The sequence below is a fragment of the Heptranchias perlo genome, chromosome 2 (genome assembly GCF_035084215.1).
Source record: "Heptranchias perlo isolate sHepPer1 chromosome 2, sHepPer1.hap1, whole genome shotgun sequence".
NCBI lineage: Eukaryota > Metazoa > Chordata > Chondrichthyes > Hexanchiformes > Hexanchidae > Heptranchias > Heptranchias perlo.
This window is the reverse complement of record NC_090326.1, coordinates 47,320,944-47,341,968: the sequence shown is the minus strand read 5'-3', so window position 1 is coordinate 47,341,968 and position 21,025 is coordinate 47,320,944. Positions and strand designations below refer to the sequence as shown.

Genomic DNA, 21,025 nt, shown 5'->3' with positions numbered 1-21,025 from the left:
AGCCCGATATGTCACGTTTGCCTTCAGATGAAATCCATCTTTTAATGAAGAATGGGGAATATCTGATTCCTCTATAAATACATGCTAATTAAACTACGTTCTCCGAAATCGTACATTCAAAGCTGTATGTGCCCTGATTTTGTTAGCAGATTGGTAATTGCAGCAAAACAAAAAGAATTATCCCATTTTTCATTAAAAGAGGAATTTAGGGACCAAAAAGGCTTGTTCTGTAAAACTGTTGCAGTCGTAATATTTTATCAGACTAATTTGGTAGGTGATGAATAATGAACAGATTTCTGAAGAATTTACCAAAGTAGTTTTGGTTAAAATGTAGTTATTGTGGTTGTACAGAATAAGTATATGGGATCTACCAAACTGCATCATCAAAAAATTCACAAATGATCATTCTTGCATATTTAGAAAGGGAATCTGCTTATAAACTATTGGTCTTTATTTGTTCTTTAATTGGTAAAAAAAAACACTTTTATCAGGACTGTTACCGTGAAATGGTGCTGCCTGAATTGATAATGTGCATAACTAATACAACAGAAATGTTTAGTCAGTGAGCAGTGCAACATATTTACATACAATTTAAATGCATAGATATACTGTAACATTTTATCAGATCTGGACTCCAATTTATTGATTACGAGGCTCAGTATTTTCTTAGTGTCCATTTGCCAAGGCAACAAGGAAGTTGGTGTCCATTTGTCCAAAGCAACAAGGAACTGGGTCACAGTTTAGCACACTCACCTTGTATCTCTAGGATCTGAGTATAAATCCAGCACAGATTGAAGGGATAAAAGTCTCTTCTGTGACGTGAGTCCTAAGTGAATTGATTTAGTGCAGTCTCAACCCAGTTTCCAGTGAGTGTGCAACAGGTCCAGTGTGCAAAAAAAGTGTGTATGTGTGGGAGGGAGGGAAGGAGGTGGGGAGGTGGTCAGCAAACTGGGAGCAATCTGATGGGACTGGGAGAAGCTGGGTGAGGAAGTTGCAGTACTTGCTGGGGTGGAGGCTTGGGAGTACTTGGGAAGTTCAGGCACTGGAGGGGAAGGAGCAGCCAACATCAAGTGGAGAACAGATGTCAGTAGGATGCAAGGAAATAGGCCATCAGGAAGCAGGGAAGAGATGTGGAGTGGCAAGTGGGAATAGGTATCAAACCAACAACTTTATAGAAGAAGGTATTTTGAAAACATCTGTTATTTTCTCTAATGATAATTATGCAGAACTGCAGAGTTTGCAACCTATGTAGAATCCTAGCTTCTGTGCATAAATAGTAATGATATTTAGTTTGATTCTGTGTAATTACTGGTTCTAAGTTTGGTTTTTATATTTCACTTGCTATAGCAAAAGAGCTTTGGGATAATGGATAAGTTAGTGGTCACCATCTCTAGAAATAAATGGCCTTTAACTTTTCCTTCTTAAGAAAAGAAAAAAGAACTTGCATTTATATAACACATTTCACAACCTCAGGATGCACTTCACAGCCAATTAAATATTTTCGAAGAGTAGTCACTGTTGTAATGTAAGGAAATTTGTGCACAGCAATGTCCCACAAACAGCAAGGAGATATAAATGACTGATTTTGGTGACTTTTTTTATTCGTTCATGGGACATGGGCGTCGCTGGCGAGGCCAGCATTTATTGCCCATCCCTAATTGCCCTTGAGAAGGTGGTGGTGAGCCGCCTTCTTGAACCACTGCAGTCCATGTGGTGAAGGTTCTCCCACAGTGCTGTTAGGAAGGGAGTTCCAGGATTTTGACCCAGCGACGATGAAGGAACGGTGATATATTTCCAAGTCGGGATGGTGTGTGACTTGGAGGGGAACGTGCAGGTGGTGTTGTTCCCATGTGCCTGCTGCTCTTGTCCTTCTAGGTGGTAGAGGTCGTGGGTTTGGGAGGTGCTGTTGAAAAAGCCTTGGCGAGTTGCTGCAGTGCATCCTGTGGATGGTACACACTGCAGCCACAGTGCGCCAGTGGTGAAGGGAGTGAATGTTTAGGGTGGTAGATGGGGTGCCAATCAAACGGGATGCTTTGTCCTTTGTCAAGCTTCTTGAGTGTTGTTGGAGCTGCACTGATCCAGGCAAGTGGAGAGTATTCCATCACACTCCTGACTTGTGCCTTGTAGATGGTGGAAAGGCTCTGGGGAGTCAGGAGGTGAGTCACTCACCGCAGAATACCCAGCCTCTGACGTGCTCTTGTAGCCACAGTATTTATATGGCTGGTCCAGTTAAGTTTCTGGTCAATGGTGACCCCCAGGATGTTGATGGTGGGGGATTCAGTGATGGTAATGCTGTTGAATGTCAAGGGGAGGCGGTTAGACTCTCTCTTGTTGGAGATGGTCATTGCCTGGCACTTGTCTGCCGCGAATATTACTTGCCACTTATCAGCCCAAGCCTGGATGTTGTCCAGGTCTTGCTGCATGCGGGCACGGACTGCTTCATTATCTGAGGGGTTGTGAATGGAACTGAACACTGTGCAATCATCAGCGAACATCCCCATTTCTGACCTTATGATGGAGGGAAGGTCATTGATGAAGCAGCTGAAGATGATTGGGCCAAGGACACTTCCCTGAGGAACTCCTGCAGCAATGTCCTGGGGCTGAGATGATTGGCCTCCAACAACCACTTCCATCTTCCTTTGTGCTAGGCATGACTCCAGCAGCTGGCGAGTTTTCCCCCTCATTCCCATTGACTTCAATTGTACTAGGGCTCCTTGGTGCCACACTTGGTCAAATGCTGCCTTGATGTCAAGGGCAGTCACTCTCAACTCACCTCTGGAATTCAGCTCTTTTGTTCATGTTTGGACCAAGGCTGTAATGAGGTGATGTTAGTTGGGGAATAAATATTGGCCAGCACATCGGGAGAATTCCTCTGCTCTTTTTTGAAAAGTACCATGGGATCTTTTATATCCACATGAGAGGACAGATGAGGACGTCTTATCCAAAGGATGGCACCTCCAACAGCGTAACACTCCCTCAATACTACACTGAAATGTCAACTTAGATTATGTGCTCAAGTCTCTGGAGTGGGGCTTGAACCCATGACATTCATGATTCAGAGGTGAGAATGCTACCATTGAGCCAGGGAGGAGAGCAAAGGGGAAGGGGAGAGAGACTGACTTAAGAATTTCAACAAAATGTAAGATGCATAAGTATTAGGCATAAATATTGGGAATATTATACAGAATAAAAGGCTCTTTTATTTCAACCTGAAAAAGCTCAAATGATTCATTCCTCTATTAAATCCTGAAGAATTAAAAAGTTAAGACAAATCAAGTCTGTCTTTTATTTGTATTGCTGTCAAGGAAAATACATTACAATAATTCTAGCTATTTCTGTATTATTTCTCTATTAACTGAGAAAATGCATAAATTTAACTGATGACTTATTGTCTCCTGCATATCAGCAAACTGTAATGTTGTTTATTTGAAGGTAACATCTTCAAGCACAGGGTCAGGATGGTCATGCACTGATTTTGCCTATGTCGTTTGCATCAACGCTAATCCAAACAATGTGTTCCAAAATAAGCAATATAAAGAAACTTCAAGACAGCTAAATTAACCTTTTCCTTACACTGGTATATATCTGGCCTTCTATTAGCTTTTAAAATTACTTTGCCACTTTGTCTGGATATTGAATGTAACTGTTGACAAATACTCCCAGGCCCCACCTTGTGGTCCACCCAGAATTGCCAGCTTGGCTCAGTTGGTAGCTTTCTTGCTTCTGGGTCACAAGGTTGTGAGTTCAAGCCCCACTCCAGAACTTAAAGGAGTGCTGCATTGCTGGCCCTGTCGTCCTTTGTAAGAGACATTAAACTGGTGGTTCAACGGGACAATAGGCATTATTTGTAAAAGAGCAAGGAGTTTTGTTGATATCCTAGCTAATATATATATCCCTCAACCACCACTTAAAAAAAATGTATATGCGATTCAAACCTATGTTTCTCAGATATTTAATAACCAACTAGGTACCACCCTCCTTAGAGGGAGGTAAACAGGGTCACATTGGTGTTGAGGTGGCTTCAATAATGACAAGCTTGGGAACAGAAGATTACTTGGGCAATAATGGGGCTATTAAATAGTTGTGGGTTGTACTGTGGACAGAGCATATGGTGTTGTTGGTGGTTATGCCTACAGCTTCCCTGTCATGGTGTGATGTCTTCTAAACTCCTCAATTAGATGAGTGCCATATAATCACTCCTAGATATCTGTTATCCTTTATGTAATTTATACAGCATATGCTACTCCCTGTATCATAGAATCATAGAAAGATATAGCACAGAAGGAGGCCATTTGTCCCATCGTGTCTGTGCCAGCTCTTTGAAAGAGCTATCCAATAGTCCCACTCCCCTGCTCTTTCCCCATAGCCCTGCAAATTTTTCCTTTTCAAGTATATATTTAATTCCCTTTTGAAAGTTGTTATTGAATCTGCTTCCACCACCCTTTCAGGCAGTGCATTCCAGATCATAAAAATTTGCTGCGTAAAAAAAATTCTCCTCATTTCCCCCCCCCCCCCCCCCCCCTCAGCCCCAGGTTCTTTTGCTAATGACCATAAATCTGTGTCCTCTGGTTTCGCACGCTCCTGACAGTGGAAACAGTTTCTCCTTATTTACTCTATCAAAACTTTTCATAATTTTGAACACCTCTATTAAATCTCCCCTTAACCTTCTCTGCTCCAAGGAGAACAATCCCAGCTTCTCTAGTATCGCCACGTAACTGAAATGTGAAGTTATATATTCCAGGGTTCAAAGGTACATCAAGGTTAAATATCATTACATCATTGGTTACAACTGCTAGGATAGCAGGAAGGTGGGTTAAATAGATTGATAATCATTTTTGGCTTTGAGATTTTCAATTTCAGTATTTATTGTAGCTTACTTACCCAGCACCTCTGAAATAAGTAATAATTATAATAAAGTCTTCCCATGGGGAATCTGGTTCCTGTACTTTGGGAGAGAAAACAAAAAGGACCCCAAGTTGGAATATAGTGGTTAATAGCATAAAACATGCATGATAGAGATTGGGTGGCACAGTGGCTTGGAGTATGGTCCTATTTTACTTATGAAACTTTAAATCAAGACAATTCAGACCTTGTTGAGGGGAGGTCTGATATCTGTGTTATCTGTAATATCTGTGCAGGATGGGCATAAGATCAAAATGCCTAACATTCAATTGTCTAAAGATTGACGACAGCAACATACAATGAGATATTACTGCTGGCATGAACTATTGTAACGTGCCCTTACTCTGGACTTGTAGGTACTATGGAAACTAGATCTAGTGAAAGCTTGCAAACTCTCATTGTGACAGATTTCAAATGCAGTGACCTTAAATACCTTAACAAATCCTTATATCATTGCTGTTCAACTAAAGCTCTAATGCACCATTTTTTATTCAAGTTATGCGATTGAACTGTGAAAATTCTTTCTCAGGCCATTTGCTGCCGACAGAAAACAAACTATAGAAAATCATTAAAAACAGTACATCTACCACACAAAAACTCAACAGATCTACTGTATATAGAATAATACATAGGTTGGAGTATGTTTCAAGGATTTAACACATCTCGAGATGATATTGATAAACTGGGGGTCAAGCTTCACTTTTGCAGTTTATAACACATCTGAACCGTTCTGTGTTACTACCTTGCAACATACTCCACCTATTTGGTATGCTATGTGTAAGCTTCATATGAAAAATGTGAGACAAGATTCAAATAACATCATTAAGACCGGCCTTCTAGGGCACCGATATCCCTGACCCTCGACCGCCAGGCCCTGGCCTCGACCTCCGATCTCCCCCCTGCTCCGACCTCCAGGCTTCCTGACCGCTGATCTCCCTCCCCCTCGGCCCCTCTCCCCAAACACCCTCACCCCAGCTTCGACCTCCAGGCTCCGCGACCCCCAACCGCTCCCTGCCCCGGCCATCAATTGCTACCACCCCCCCTCCCCCTCCCCCCCCCCCCACCCCCAAGGCCCACGATCCCACCCCCAGCCACCAATCACTTACCGCAGTTACCTGAACTTCCAGCACTAATCTGCATGGCCTCCTCCCCCAGCACCGACTCTATGTGAATGAGGTCTGAGGCCCAATATCCGGGGCTCCTCGGATTCTACCTTTTGTGTGCAGGGTTAAATGGGTGCTTCCGAATTTCCAGGCCTCCGTGACGTAACCACCCTCTGCATTAAAAGAAATTCTCCTAGCCCCTCCCTTTCATTCTTTTGATGTTGATGTTAAATTTATGACCTTGTGTTACCAAGTCACAGAAATAATTTTTTCCTGTTTATTTTTACATCCTTTCTAGAGCAGGGAACTTTTAAAAGGTTTGTGTATGTATCTGAACCCCTAAATCTCTCTGTTGCTACACTTCTTTTAAAACTTTCACATTTACTGTATGTGTCCTTTCCTTAGACTATATTAAATTGGAAATATGGTCCTAGTGGTTGGTCCTGTGGAACAATATTTGCCTAAGCTTCAGGGTCAGTTGTCTGCCAGCAAATGTTTCCTTTTCAAGTATATATTTAATTCCCTTTTGAAAGTTGTTATTGAATCTGCTTCCACCACCCTTTCAGGCAGTGCATTCCAGATCATAAAAATTCGCTGCGTAAAAAAAATTCTCCTCATTTCCCCCCCAGGCCCCAGATTGGCTAGATGGTGTGTGGCATAGAGGATCATTTAGGGCTTAAAAACAATAACAACCGTAACAATTGTGGCTGGCACTATGTGAAGGTACCAGAATTCTATGGAATTTTATATGTAGTATTACATAGAGAACGATAAACATTAGGGGGGAGTTTTAACCCCCAAGGATGGGTGGGTTGGTGGCAGGTGGGAGGTGAAAATTGCAGTTTTTTTTATCGTGACCGCAACCCAGCTCCAATGGGCCCACTTCCGGGTTTAACGTGGGCGCATTTGGATGCGTGCGTGGAACGTATTCGCCAAGGTTGCGTCCCCAATAAGAGCAGGCGAGCGGGTCGTTAGCGGGGCAATTAACATCGTTATGAGACGTCAAGGCCCTTTTTTAAATTGAATTTAACATAAGTTCAAATTTAACTTCTCCAGCGTGAGTTTCCCGGACCTTCTGATTCTCGCCAGCGAAAAGGAGGCGGGAAGGGCTGGATCATCAGGTGAACGCCTTTCTTGCACTGCTTGTGGGCCCAGAGGAGCTGGGGTATTTCCTCCAGGCTCAACAAGCTTACCTGCAGCGATCGGACCCCTGCAATCAGCCAACCACCACCCCCCCGCCCATGTCTAACCCCCGACCCCCCACCGATGCCCGACCACCACCCCCCCCCCCCGATGTCTGCCCCCCCCCACCAATATCCGACCCTCCCCAGTGTCCGACGCCCCCCCATGATGTCCGGTGAGCCCCCCCCCGCCCCCTGATGTCTGACCTCCCCCCTTTTTGTCCGAGATCCCTCCCTACCTCCGATTACCAACTCTTCTCCCGATGTCCTCCACAGCCTCTTCTCATGATGTTCTCAACGGTCCCCCCCCCCCAATCTTCTCCACGACCCACAATCTCTCCCTCCCTCCCTCCCTCTTTCTTCTCCGATCTCTAGCTGCGGCCTGCTACCACAGGCCTTCCTGCCCGACAGCCAGTCGGCCGATAAACATGCAGGCTGCTGGGCGTGAAACCTGGAAGTAAAATTTTTATCATTCAATTAGGTCGCGATCGCCTGCCAATTTTACTTCCGGTTTTCACGCCCGAACATCTTCTCCCCGAAAATCTTCTCCCCAGTTCTCCTCCTGGCTCCAAGTCAAAATCATGTCCCAGGTATCAATTATAAGACAGTTGTCTAATTGACACATTGAAATAAAAGACAACTGGGAATGACCGCAGCCAGAAAAATGATTGAAACATTGAAAATGTTTATTATAGAATACAGCAATAATTTAATTGAAATATTTAAGTGGTTTATTTATAGAATAATGGATAACTGAGAGTAATGACGGAAAGGGTTCAGATGTTTTACATATAAAATAGAAGCTGTCAGGAAGTGAATACCTGCCAGTAACCTAATCAAGGCTGAGATCAGCTATCTCAACACAAATTAGTAATCGAACCTGAGCTGTTCCTAGTCTGCATTTCAGAGACGGAATCTTTAAATCTGAGTTATCTTTTGGCACTTTTAATCCACACTGTAAAACCGTATGATTTATAGAAATGCCTGCTTCTAAATACTACATTTTCTGTATATTCAGTATCGTATATTGCAATACAAGTCCTTTGTTCAGTGTGCAATGCAATGTGTATCGACGGCTGTGACAGCAACATTGTAGTGCAAGTTGCTCTGAGCCAAGAGCTTGTACCACTGGACTGATGTGCTGTGATTGATGGGATTGGTGCTAACTGCCCTCCAAAACATTAATCTAATACAGCAATGCTTATTACTTTTCAGAACGGAAGTAAAAATCTTCAACATCTTATCTTTGACCCCCTTATCCTTCTGATGATGACTTCCCTTAGGTGACTATTAGTTGGAGACAACTATTAATTGAAGAAGTGTGTGATAGATTTCACACAGAACAGCTTCAGTGTGAAAGAAAATTTTAATAAATCTTTGTATAAACCAAAATATTGCGATTCATACCTCAGTTCCGGGGGTAAGGGTTACAACTGTTCTTTCTGGTGGTACATGCACTTCTGCCCCAACATTAAACTTTCCCTTCGACAGTGAGAAATAACATTGAAATAGGTTGGTATCCATTGTGCAGCTGCTATTTCCACAGGCTGAAAGCAGATGAGCAGTGCCCATTATTTCAGGCTTGAGGCACATACAGGCCTAGAAATTTGTTGACACTGTGCCCGGCATCAAAAAAGGCGCCTAAGTTGCCAATATGACGGGCGGCGTACGCTGCACATTCCGCGCCGGATGTGCGCCGCCCGACATATTGGTAAAGGCTGAAGTATAAGCGTCTAGGGCCCACGCCTGAAACAGGCATTAGGCCTTTTGCATAGCCAGCACTGGGCCAGCTGCATTCCGGATAACCAAGTCTACATGTGGCCTAACCTTAAAAAAAAGTTACCTGAATGTGAAGCCGGAAGGAGCAGAAATGCTCCTTCCTGCTCCATAGCAGTCCCGAAGACCGTTGCCAGCCCCCGATCGGCCCCTTCCTGATTGCCTGCACCCCGCCCCCCCCCCCCACCCCGATCCCCTCACCCTCTCCCAATTGCCTCCCCCACCCCCTCTCGATCGCCTTTCCCCCTCTCAGGACCTACCTAAGAATTTACGTTTGCTTTGCCTGAGGCCCAATATCGAGTGTGCCTCGGGCCTACTCATTGCAGCGCAAAGATCCGTTCCCTGCGTTAAGTTCACCATGGCAGGCCAGCACTATCCAATTTCACTCCCACTGTATTTATTAAACTTTGATTGATTAAATATGTAATAATATTTAAGCTTAGCAGTGGTCTCTGTCCCTAGACATGAAGTTATGGGCATTTACTTTGACACATACTGGGTAAAGCCTGGAAATATCAAAGAAAAAAATTGGCCCTAATACAGTTGCTGTTGACATGGAGAGGCAGCAATGGGGAAAGTGGAATGCTGGGAATGCAGACCCAGAGTAGGAATCCTCAATTATTAGCAGAGTAGGTGTTTTAAATGAGCTGATTTGAATAACTCCGTTGTATCATCAGCCACCATTGGGAGCTGTGCTGACAGCTCCTCTTTCAGAGGGGGACTCCACTGTTAGGAGCATGCATGCATTGGGATCAGATGATTAGAATTTCCTGGGCTCCAGGAAGTTGCCTCATTAATCAATTCGAAGAGGCTGATGTTTCGAGTAGTGCTGGAGTTGAGACCAGCTGCTTATCTGCTATTATAGCCACTTGACGGTGATGCCCAACAAAAATAGTTATTGAATCCCCTCCTTTGCCTTTTTAATTATAATATTTGCTGGATCTTTGTTTAAAAATAATTCACTTTCTTGTCTTACTGTTTTACCAATGGACAAATAAAGACGTTTTTCTGTAGATAGAAATTCTGGGGATTCCTTTTTTATTCTGGAATCAGCAACTGTTTTTTTAGTGTATTATTGCCATTCTTTTCATTGGCATCAGTGAGAAAAAATGTAATTCTTTAGAATTTTTTTATGATATAGTTTTTGAGATGTCATATTTTTAGACCCATCGGGTTTATGTGGCAATTTGACAGCAGAGAGTAGTGTGGTGTTATGTTCACAGAACTGTATTAAAACAACTGAAGGTTTGCAGCTGACGAATCAGTAATCATGTGCTCCAGTGCATGTTAACAGATGGAAAAAGGTTGGGTGAGCGTATCACTCAAAAGAAAAGAGAATGAAACAACTGTTTGTCGAGCACAGAGTATACACCGGTTTACTCTTGTGAAGCACGTGATTACTTTCTGTACTCTTTTGAATCAAAACTGATTGACACCTCGTGGTACTGCCTGAAATTATGCAAAAAATCATTTGTTTGTCTACATAATAATCATCGCACTTCAAAATCAGTTTATTGTGTGAATTGCTTTGAGGTAACTACAGAAAGAGGCAAATGGAGAAACAGGAATAGAAACAGATACTCAGAGAAAGAGAAGGAAAATGCTGCAAAAACTGTAGTGTTTGTGTGTGTGAGAGAGCGCGAGAGAGAAAGGAAACAAGTGAAGTAGAGAAGATATTACAGAATCTGCAGAAACATCTGGAGAACAGATACTCAGAGTAAGAGTAAGAAAATATTACAGAAACTGTAGAAAAAGGGAAAGGGGAAGGAAGGGAGAGAAAATATTAAAAACCCACAGACAGAATACAAAAATCAGTAAAAATATTGCAAAAAGCAGAAGGAGAAAATACATAATTCATTTGATGTTATTTGACTAGAACAATATTAGATAACATTGGATTGCATGGAACCGCATATAATTTATGTCACATGTTCCAGTTTGCTACAGTGAAAATTTTTTGCATTGTATTTAGATTCAATTTAATTATCATAGGGTTAGAAACATCGAAACAATCTCTGAATACTGATTTCAACATTGCTGGGGATTGGAGAGGGACAAATGATATTGAGGAGAGGGAGTAAGCGAAATCTTCTTGAAGGAGGGCAGTGCGGAGACACCCTGTTGGAGGTTTCTTTGGGTGGGCAGAGGAAGAGGCACCCTCTGGGGAAGGGAAGACATAGACCTTATTTAGGTGGTGGGGTAAGAAAATAGGAGAGACATCTTGTGGGGATAAATGAGAGAACCAGGAGGGAGAACACCTTGTTGATGGATAGGAGGAGAGAGATTGTTCTAATAGGAGATGGGGGGAGAGAAAGAGAGAGAGAGAGGCCTTGTTTTTTGGAAAGAGCAGGGGAGAAAGGGGCAGGCATCTGTGTCTCTCTCCGGAGTGCCAGGGGCAGTAGTTGAGACTTAGCAGGCCCATGTTCTATACAAAGCATATACTTCAACTCCCCATGAATAAAACAACAGGAGATTCAAATTTATTTTTAAACATTGCTTTGGATCAAAGACATCTCCTGTTTGAATATTGTGGTTTCCAAAAGAGGCTAAGACACCGATGCTGTAGTGTTTTTGCATCAAGTCTAGTGCCTAGACCTAGACAATGGAGTGGAGCACACTGCCAATCCTCCCAGTTAGTTTTACAAACTTATTTAAAGAACAAGGATGCTCTGTTGGAAAGCACCTTTCTCTATTTTCTCAATATTACTGTGGCCATTGATCCTTTGAGATTCCAGGGGGGAAGGTTCTGCATTAGTACTCCCTGATCCTCAAAGGTAATCAAGTAAAATTCCAGAATATTCACCCATTCTCATATTTCCACTTTTCAACCCTGCTTTGCTGTGGTCCAGACAATCCTCCCTCCACCCCCAATTGTGATAAGGTACGTGATGGTTATGAAAGTGTCTGAAACTGACCAGTAGAAGTCCTACAACTGGCCTCAGTGCTTCTGAGCTAAAGGGGAAAAATTGCCATCCACTGACTTGTGCTGAAAATGCCATGCGCACACCACATGTTTTCAAACTGGGGACTTAAGAACCCAGGAGGTCTGTCAGATTGTCGAATGTCTATCCAGATGCCATCAATTTCTGTATTTGTTGACATATTAGCTTGCTATTTCTGTTATTGTATATCAATGATAGCACTGTTTCACTGTGGGTTGCTGACACTATTTTTAGAAAGTTAAGATAGGGGGTTTCTGGGGGAGGGGGCATCAATATTTGAAAGGGTTCCCCTGGAATCTGCTAATATTAGCAGAGGGTGCTGCACACAAAAAGGCTTGTGTATACACAGGATAAGATCAGGATTGGGCTTTGTTGTGATGCCCACATAGTCAACTAGCCTGGTAACATTCAATATCTGGGCTGACATGTAGGAGATATCGTGGGGGGTGGTTGGAAAACCAGCATGATGTCTGTCCCTTTGGAAGAGGAGTGAGAAAAGAAACGAAGGAGCAAGCTATGAGGTTGTTTGATCAAACATCATTGCCAGTTAATCAAGGTAAATGGTAACCCTCAAAAAACTACTTGTGCTAACTAATTATTCTAGAACTTCAAAAATGAATTGATTATTCACGAGTATATTTATAAATAATATTTAAATGGAGTGAAATACTATACAGGATTCTCAAACAGTCATAGCTCAAATCATTGTGTCAGCCTCTTTCTGGCACTTCACTGCTAATTGGATTGAGAAATTCACATTGCGAAAGCGATACCGTGAATCTCTAAATATAAATCATCATAAAATAATTCAAAACAAATGTAATCAGAGCTAGACATGTCGACACTTAGAGAGTAGGTAATAATTATAAGCTAGAATATGATTTAAGTAAAATTTACAATTATGAAGGAATAAGAAGCAACTGTGGGTGTTAACTGGCTTGGCAATTAGAAGTAGAATTGGCAACATGTTAATTGGAGAGAATTCATATTATAATCACAAGCTGTTGAATTGAATTTGCATAAATAATTACCACATAAATCACACAGTTGACTACAAATGGTTTGAGGGCATATTCCAAAACATATACGTTGATCAACTGAGATTACCCAAGCATAAATTAATTTGTCTTTGTTCCCTTGCTCCAATCAATTCGCTATTATCAGCCTTATTTTGTTTTTTCACATCCCAATCTTTGATTTACCACATACGCACTCAAGGACCGAATGAAATACTGTTTAGCCATATGAGTTCATCACAATCACAAAGTAGTATCCTTATTACTCACCTCCGAGCTCAGCACTGTTGAGGAAGGTACTCCCAGAACCATCTGGAATGTCACAAGCCTCTATAACAGAGTCTTAGCAACAATAACTGGTAGCTTCTAATCGATTAAAAAGAAGGTAACAAATAGCTGGCAGTAATTCAATTGGGGGGTTCTCAAGGATGTCATAAACGATGAGAACAAAGCTCTAGAGGTTTGTCATAAACTCACTATCGTCAATTTATTGTCCTTTGAAATATATATTACCTATATATATAAAATAAAGACATCATTTTGCACTGGTCTTACTGTTGTGTAGAGCTTGATGTAGGTGAAATGTCAGTGTAGCTGATAATGATGAACATATATCAGTATTTTTCAGCAATTGCATGCTAGGGAATATATATCAGCTAAAATTACAAAGAAGTGAATCAGAAGTGAATATCTCAGTCGTCACTGCTTTGTGGGTAGTTTTCTTCTTTTCATTCTTAATGCTTTGATATGTAAATCTATTGGTTTTAACTGGGTCCATTTTATGTGACATATCACAGGGAGTCACTTTATATAACTTAATGAAGTAATCGTTTTTCTTTTTAATCATATGACTACAAAAATCTGAAAAGGAATATACCAAATTGAACTTGGGATGGCACTGTTTAGGGTCCAAGACCCCAAAGATTAAAAATCCTCTCCAATCCCTCTTCGGGGCAACACATCAGGGGTAGTGGTGCTGACAAAGTCATTCAACAAATATGATCAAGCAATTCCCAGGAGGGACCACATTTACCTCCAGTCACAATTCTATTCCTGAAACATCTAAGAACATTCCAAAACACCTAAAACCCTCTCATAGGGTTGCCAACCCTCCAGGATTATCCTGGAGGCTCCAGGAATTAACGATTGATCTCCTGGGCATTGCTGCGAGCAACCTCGGGAGAAAAATCATTGCGCAATTGTGCGATTTTTTTTCATTTTCTTTGAACACTTTTGTTTATTAGTTGTAAATATATTGTAGATGGGGGAGAAAAGACTGTTTGACCAAGTGGGGTGGTTGGAGGTAGGTGGTCATGTGATGAAACCTCTAGGAATATGTCCAACCAGAGTTGGCACCCTAGCCTCTCGTGTTTTCTTCTGGGAATAACAGCCTTTTTTGCAACTATGGCCGTCACCTTCACAAGTTTGAATATATGATAAGTTACCACCAGACAACTGCTGAGTGTTGACACCCATCCATCGTGTTTCAACATATCACATGACTTCCCATCACACCTGATACTTAATCCACGTGTTTCCCCATGAATTAGCAAACATCCAAAAGCTGTTCGATTTTTGAGAAACTCCTTAGAACATTTGACTCTGAATAGTGAGATGGCAACATGACAGCCATATTCAGTTGGTAAAAAAACAAGAGGAATATGCAAAGATTAGACAGTGGCAGGCTGTTTCACCATGGGGGACATTATACTGCAGCTCAATCCTAGACTCCCTCCAAAAACTGTGCACTTTTTCCAGCAGGGATCATTGGAAAACAATTAGGAATTGGAACCCTGGCTGATATTCCCAATTGTAACGCAGGGGTTCTGAAGCCAACTGTAGCAACCTACTGTTAGCCTGCTGAGATAAACTAACCCAGCACAGACTGGGAATTGAATCTGGAAAAGTGTGTGAGAGTTGACATTGGATGAGGACATCACTGAACTGGGCTGGATGATCCCTGGGGGAATAGCCTATCACGACTCACTGTCTAGGCTCACACATGAAATGGCCATCAGGGCAAAATTGGAGGATGACCATTGCCCGTGGAACTCTATGGTAGCAGGAATCAATGCAGGGGCAGGGGGAGAATTTGGCAAACTCAAAACATAGAAGAGAATTTGCATTCTCAGGAGTTTATTTGTTATTTTCCATTTATAGTCAATTCAGATCAAATTCCCTGTCCTTCTGCCAAAATCACAGGAACTTCCAAATAGAATAATTGAGTGAAAGGAGTCTTCATGGTAACAAGAAACAAGAATGAGGTCAAGAACAGAATCAATGTAAATGTTAGTCTGAGGAAGGAATAAAAACATCTATCCTAAACTGGACATGTATAATATGGTAATTAACATTCCATAAGGTTTTATTGAATGTATAGAGGACCTTAAAATTGTGCACTAACTCAGCTGTGTTTGTGCTTTAATCATCCCTTTGTTCCTTATCCCAGCATGAAACATGCAGAATAATAACTTTGAAAGATAGTGTTAATTACAAGAGCAGGTGGAAGCCAATATTGCTTTTGAGCTTCTAAGTTTGTTCAAGGCTGATACAACTGAACTGGCTTTGTAATCTTCATTTTTCATTCTGTCGGTTAACTGTATCCACTAAACAATTTGCATGCTCATTGTCTAAATTTCAAACCTGCAAATTATGGTCATAAAGTTAATAAAGAAATGTTAGATCATGACTATATCGTTTGGCTTTTTCTTTGATGATTTGGCATGAACGGGGTAATTTATTCACTGGGTAGCTTGTGGTATCCTAATAGGAGGTTGGGTAGTGCAAACACTAAATTAATCAGAACTGGTTGATGGGAGACTATTCAGCGAGCTAAATTTAGTGGTAAACCTCAGGTAGTTCTTTGATGAGGAGTTAAGGTTAAAGGGGTTAAGGATTGATCTGGTGCCCTCGATGGGGTACCAATCACAGCATTCTTCAATGTTGATGGCAAAATGCACTTTCCATAAGCAGACCAAGTTCTCCTATGATCAGAAACCTACATCCTTATATGTGCCGCATATGGGTCAATGTGCTCAGAATTAACAGGTAACCCTTAATTGCAATATAAATTCACTGGAGATCAAAAGGGATGACCACCCCCTTCTCCTGCCTCTCCAAAGAAGCAGAAAATATCTTGTTGTCAGACCAATGCATATAGGCTAAAACTACTAGTTAGATTTATTTACGGATTAATTAATGTACAGCAAGATGTTCAGTAACAATGAAATTAGAATTAATACATGGGGTGGAGGATGTATTTCTTACAAAGCCTGATAATTGTTGAGACTTTTTGATGACACAGTCAGGCTTATCTCTTGGTAAACCTTCCGGATGCAAAATTCTGCTTAGACATTGCAAATCTCATCACATCCATGGAGTTTAAATTTCCTGACAGAGCTCAAGAATATAGGAGAATTTTCCACTACTATTCAGTTCAAGGCCATCTGAAGTCAAAGGTTTCAATCATCCATGATCAAAGGTCCAATAGTAGGAATTACTGCATAAAATGCCAATGAACACATTGTCTAGGTTCTGAGTACCTGTTAATACCCTAACCATATACAATTAAATTTGCACCTAGATCAATTATCTTGACTCGTTTCCAGATCAAACAACCTGGCCTGGTTCAGTAGTCAATTTGTTTCTCATTTTTTGTAATTTGGTATAATTCCATACAACTCTAGCTATTTAAAAACTGTATGAAAAAAATATAGAAATGTCTATTTTGTTACTGGGAGCACAGAACTGCAGCCTTGCTCACCCTGCCTTTGCAGGGGAAATAAAAGCAAAACATTGCTTCCAAATGATGTATTTTTAATTAACAGTTTTGGTGGCAGAACTACACTGTTAACATGCCTACAGTCAGCAAAACCACTTGAAACATAACAATCTCATTAATACCAAATGGAACAAACTCTCTTTCGGTAGCTAGTTGTCATTAAGAGGAACTGGGAAACTACAGTTAACCTAGTCAGATCAGGGTGAACATCTTTCTCTCCTTAACTGAACACTGCATTCTGCCTTATCTTATTTTACATTCCACAACTGAAAGCCCATGTCTCATCTGGGACTATGTTTCCCACCTAAAAACAGACAGTGGTATGAAAATGCCAAAAATGAATTAGTAGCTAGCTGATCATGTCTCACTCACACACACACACACACACACACACACACACACACACGAATAATGAAACGATGTAACATCTTTGTACATTGCTGGCTATATTTCTGTACAATTGTGTTATACTGTTCAGTTTCCTTCTGAACTGTAATTTTTTTCTTGAAAATCTGCTAACAATGCATTTAGGCATTGGTAATAATTACTGATCAATGTGTTTTGTAGTGAAATAGAGAAACTGATTAAAGCATGAGACAGAGCTGGAACATTTGTTACTACGGTTAAATTAGCAATGCACATTTTTACCATACTATAATGACTGTCATCTCAGGGTATCAGGTCCATTATTTTGCTTAATTTATCTACTGAGTCCTGGTGATACATTTAGATTGAAAGCATTCTAAAAGTTTGCTAATCTTTTCCTCTAATTTTCATCCCACCTCTGCTGAAGGCATATGGTTTCACAGGCACAGATGACCCTCCCAAAAGCAGCCATTCCTCATGTGTGAGCTTTGACGATTTGGTTTGACAAGCTATTTTACCATGGGGGCATTAGACCTGAGTCAGATCTTGCCTTTACCCACAGACACACACTATCAGTAAGGATTGCCAAATAGCGATCAAAAAATGAAAACCGTGGCTGATTCTGTTGCCTCTTCCTAAGCTCTGTTGCAATCCTCTTACTGTTGGCCTGTTTGAGATCAGCTAATGCAGCAGAAAAAATTGAGCCTGTGCCCTTCCTGGTCTGTGTTACTTAGTAGAATGTGTTACATCGCAGGATGCATTTACTCTTTGAGCAATACGGGGAGCCTACATCATGACTGATTTTACTATTCTGCGTTTTCTTCTCAGAGAGAAGAAAATTCACCTGCAGACACTACGTGAGCAATCTGAAGTACAGAAAATGACCCCACGAGAGAGGATGAGACTCCGAAAATTGCAGAGTGCAGATGAGAAAGCCAGAAAACTTAAGTATGCATAAGATTCTTCATTTGTTTAGTATTGTAGAGTAAAGTACAGTTATTTCAGTACCCTGTCATTTTAATTATTCCTTTTTGTGTCCTTGTCAATTTGACTACGTAAAGTGAAATAAACCTTAAATGTGATCTTACAGATGAGATAATTAGCTGGCTTCAAAATTAAATGGGTAGTTTTTTTTTTAAATAGAACAGTAGCATGAGAAAATACTGTCTCTCTCAGTTTAATATGCTTTCTGAAGTTTACAAAACACAAACTGAAAGCTACAATAGATGTGTAATTAGTAGTGTCATTTCTCTCTCATTCACACACATGCACACAGACACAGAGTTTTAAAAAACACTCGATATAAACTTTACCTGAATAAAGCTTTTGAAATTTACCCTCTAGCTTTTTCCAAATAGTTTTGAAAAAACAACTGAACAGAAACTGCAATAATTTGAATATTCTAGAAATACAGATGACTGAAAGATACTGATGGATAAGTTTGACCATGTTATTGTAAATATGTACTATTTTGATTTTTTTTGTTTAAACCCTTATTTTGGACAAAATATTTTCAGAAAGCACTTTGAGCAATTTGTAAGGAAAATATAATCCAGCATCATCCAGTGGTCAGATTGTGTAATTGCAGGGGGACGAGTTTACTAAGGTGGTTTCTGCTATGGATACAGGAATTTGTAATGGAAAAAAAATGACACAAAAGTATGACAAAAAAAGAATAACAACAGGAAGTAAGGTTTCATAGATAGGGAGTGCGCAAAAATGTAAGATTTTTAATAAGATACAGATATTCTAGTTTGTAAATGAACAGTAACACAAGAAGGATATTATTCGACTCTTAGGTTGCGAGGAAAGATTAAGGAAGTTTGATTTGTTCTTATTCAAAAAGAGAGAACTTTAAGGTCACCTAACAGAGGTTTTCAGAATTATGAAGGGGATTGACCACAATTATCCATACAAGCTAAAATTTCAAACACTGCGGGACATAATTTTAAAAACCAGGAAGCCAGGAGTAAGTAGGAAATTCCAGCAGAACGATTTCACACACGTGATAATATGGGATCATAGACATATGGAGTAAGTTCCCAAGTAATCCATTTAAGCAAATAGTATAAAAGGATTTAAAGACAACCATTTTTTTTCCAATAAGAAAAAAAAAGGGTAGGTGGATATTGTGAGACAGTTGGAAATGCAGGAAAGATTAATCAAGGAAGGGGGTAGACTTGTTGGAGAAAATTTCATTTTATTGTTCCTAAAATGTCCAAATGCAACTGGCAGCCATTGGTGCCTCCTTTCCCACCACGCCACCCTACATCACAACCACCAGCTCACACACAAAAACAATGAAGAAAAAGATAGAGAGCAGTAGACGAGGATAGAGGAAGCAAAAAGGAGAACTAATAGAGAGAAGCAGAAGAAAAGAGAAAGAGAAACAGAAGCAGAAAAGGAAAGACCGAGAAAGAAAAAGCAAAGCAAAGACAACGGAGACAGTAAGAAAAAGAAAGATCCGGCATTGATACAGCACCTTTCATGACTTCAGGACGTCCCAAAGTGCTTTACAGCCAATGAAGTACTTTTGAAGCATAGTCATTGTTGTAATGTAAGAAACGTGGCAGGCAATTTGCTCAAAACAAGGTTCCACAAACAACAAAGAGATAATGACCAGATAATCTGTTTTAGTGGTGATGGTTGAACATAAAAACATAAGAAATAGGAGCAGGAGTAGGCCATACGGCCCCTCGAGCCTGCTCCGCCATTCAATCAGATCATGGCTGATCTTCGACCTCAACTCCACTTTCCCACCCGATCCCCAAATCCCTTGATTCCCCTGGAGTCTGAAAATCTATCTATGTCAACCTTGAATATACTCAACTACTCAGCATCCACAGCCCTCTGGGGTAGAGAATTCCAAAGATTCACAACCCTCTGAGTGAAGAAATTCTTCCTCATCTCAGTCTTAAATGACTGACCCCATAAGATTTAAATATTGGCCACGACATTGGGGAGAACTCCCCTGCTCTTCAAAATAGTGCCATGGGATCTTTTATGTCCACCTGAGACGGCAGATGGGGGTCTCAGTTTTTAATGTCTCATCCGAAAGACGGCACCTCCAACAAAGCAGCACTCCCTCAGTACTGCACTGAAATGTCATCCTGGATTTTGTGCTCATGTCTTTGGAGTGGGACTTGAACTCACAACTTTCTGATTCAGAGGCAAGAGTGCTACCAACTGAGACACAGCTGGTAAGAGGGTGACCATTTTCTCCATGTAGCGCCATGGGAGATCGATTAGTTATTTATTTTTAAATTTTATTCTTTCTTTTGTCCTTGATCTTACGAAGGAAGATGCAGAACAGAATTTGTGTTCATTGGAGGAAAAAAGAGAGTGGAAGTAAAAGAAATGGGGAGCAGATTTTGTCTGTATGCTGTGTAACAAAGTCAAAAGATAGTTCTTTATAAAAGACAGGAGAAATTTCATTCCAGGATCCTTAAATGCTGCCAGTCACGGATAATGTAGGTGTAAGCAGTGTTTTTTTAACACAAATTGTAAACAGAGAATAAAAGGACAGAAAAATAAAATTAGCAAAGTTCAGGTGAGACCAGAGATTGGAAGAATTGTTTTTCTTGCAGAAAATTGAAAGGTGGAATCAACTCCCAGTTAAATCAAACAAAACCCTTTAGAAAGAGCTGTTAAATATATAGTTTGAAATAAGAATAAAGGTTATAAGGATAAGTATAGAAAGAGATGATCAAATTCTTGATGGTGCTTTGATAACTAGAACCTTGGAAATGTTATCTGTTGAATGTTATAGGCCAGTGTTTAGGGAGGTGTAAGTGTACACAGATATTATGGATCCTTGATTTAGTGTCTTTGCAGGAGAGGGAGAAACATTACAAGACTTTCCCTCCAGTGATTAAATAGGTGGCATAGAATACACGATGGAACAGATTACACATGATCTGTGGGAGAAAAGGGCAGATAGACTGAAATGTCCTTTCTT

At 40.7% G+C, this 21,025-nt stretch overlaps 1 protein-coding gene across 1 annotated transcript in view; it reads left to right on the top strand.

The window, feature by feature from the left end:
• The window catches only part of nek11 (NIMA-related kinase 11), a 385,456-nt gene that overhangs the window by 210,774 nt on the left and 153,657 nt on the right, over window positions 1-21,025 (top strand). The window contains exon 9 of the mRNA XM_067997717.1: window positions 17,896-18,015. Coding sequence (XP_067853818.1) covers window positions 17,896-18,015 — 120 coding nt within the window. The remainder of the gene's footprint in view (window positions 1-17,895; window positions 18,016-21,025) is intronic.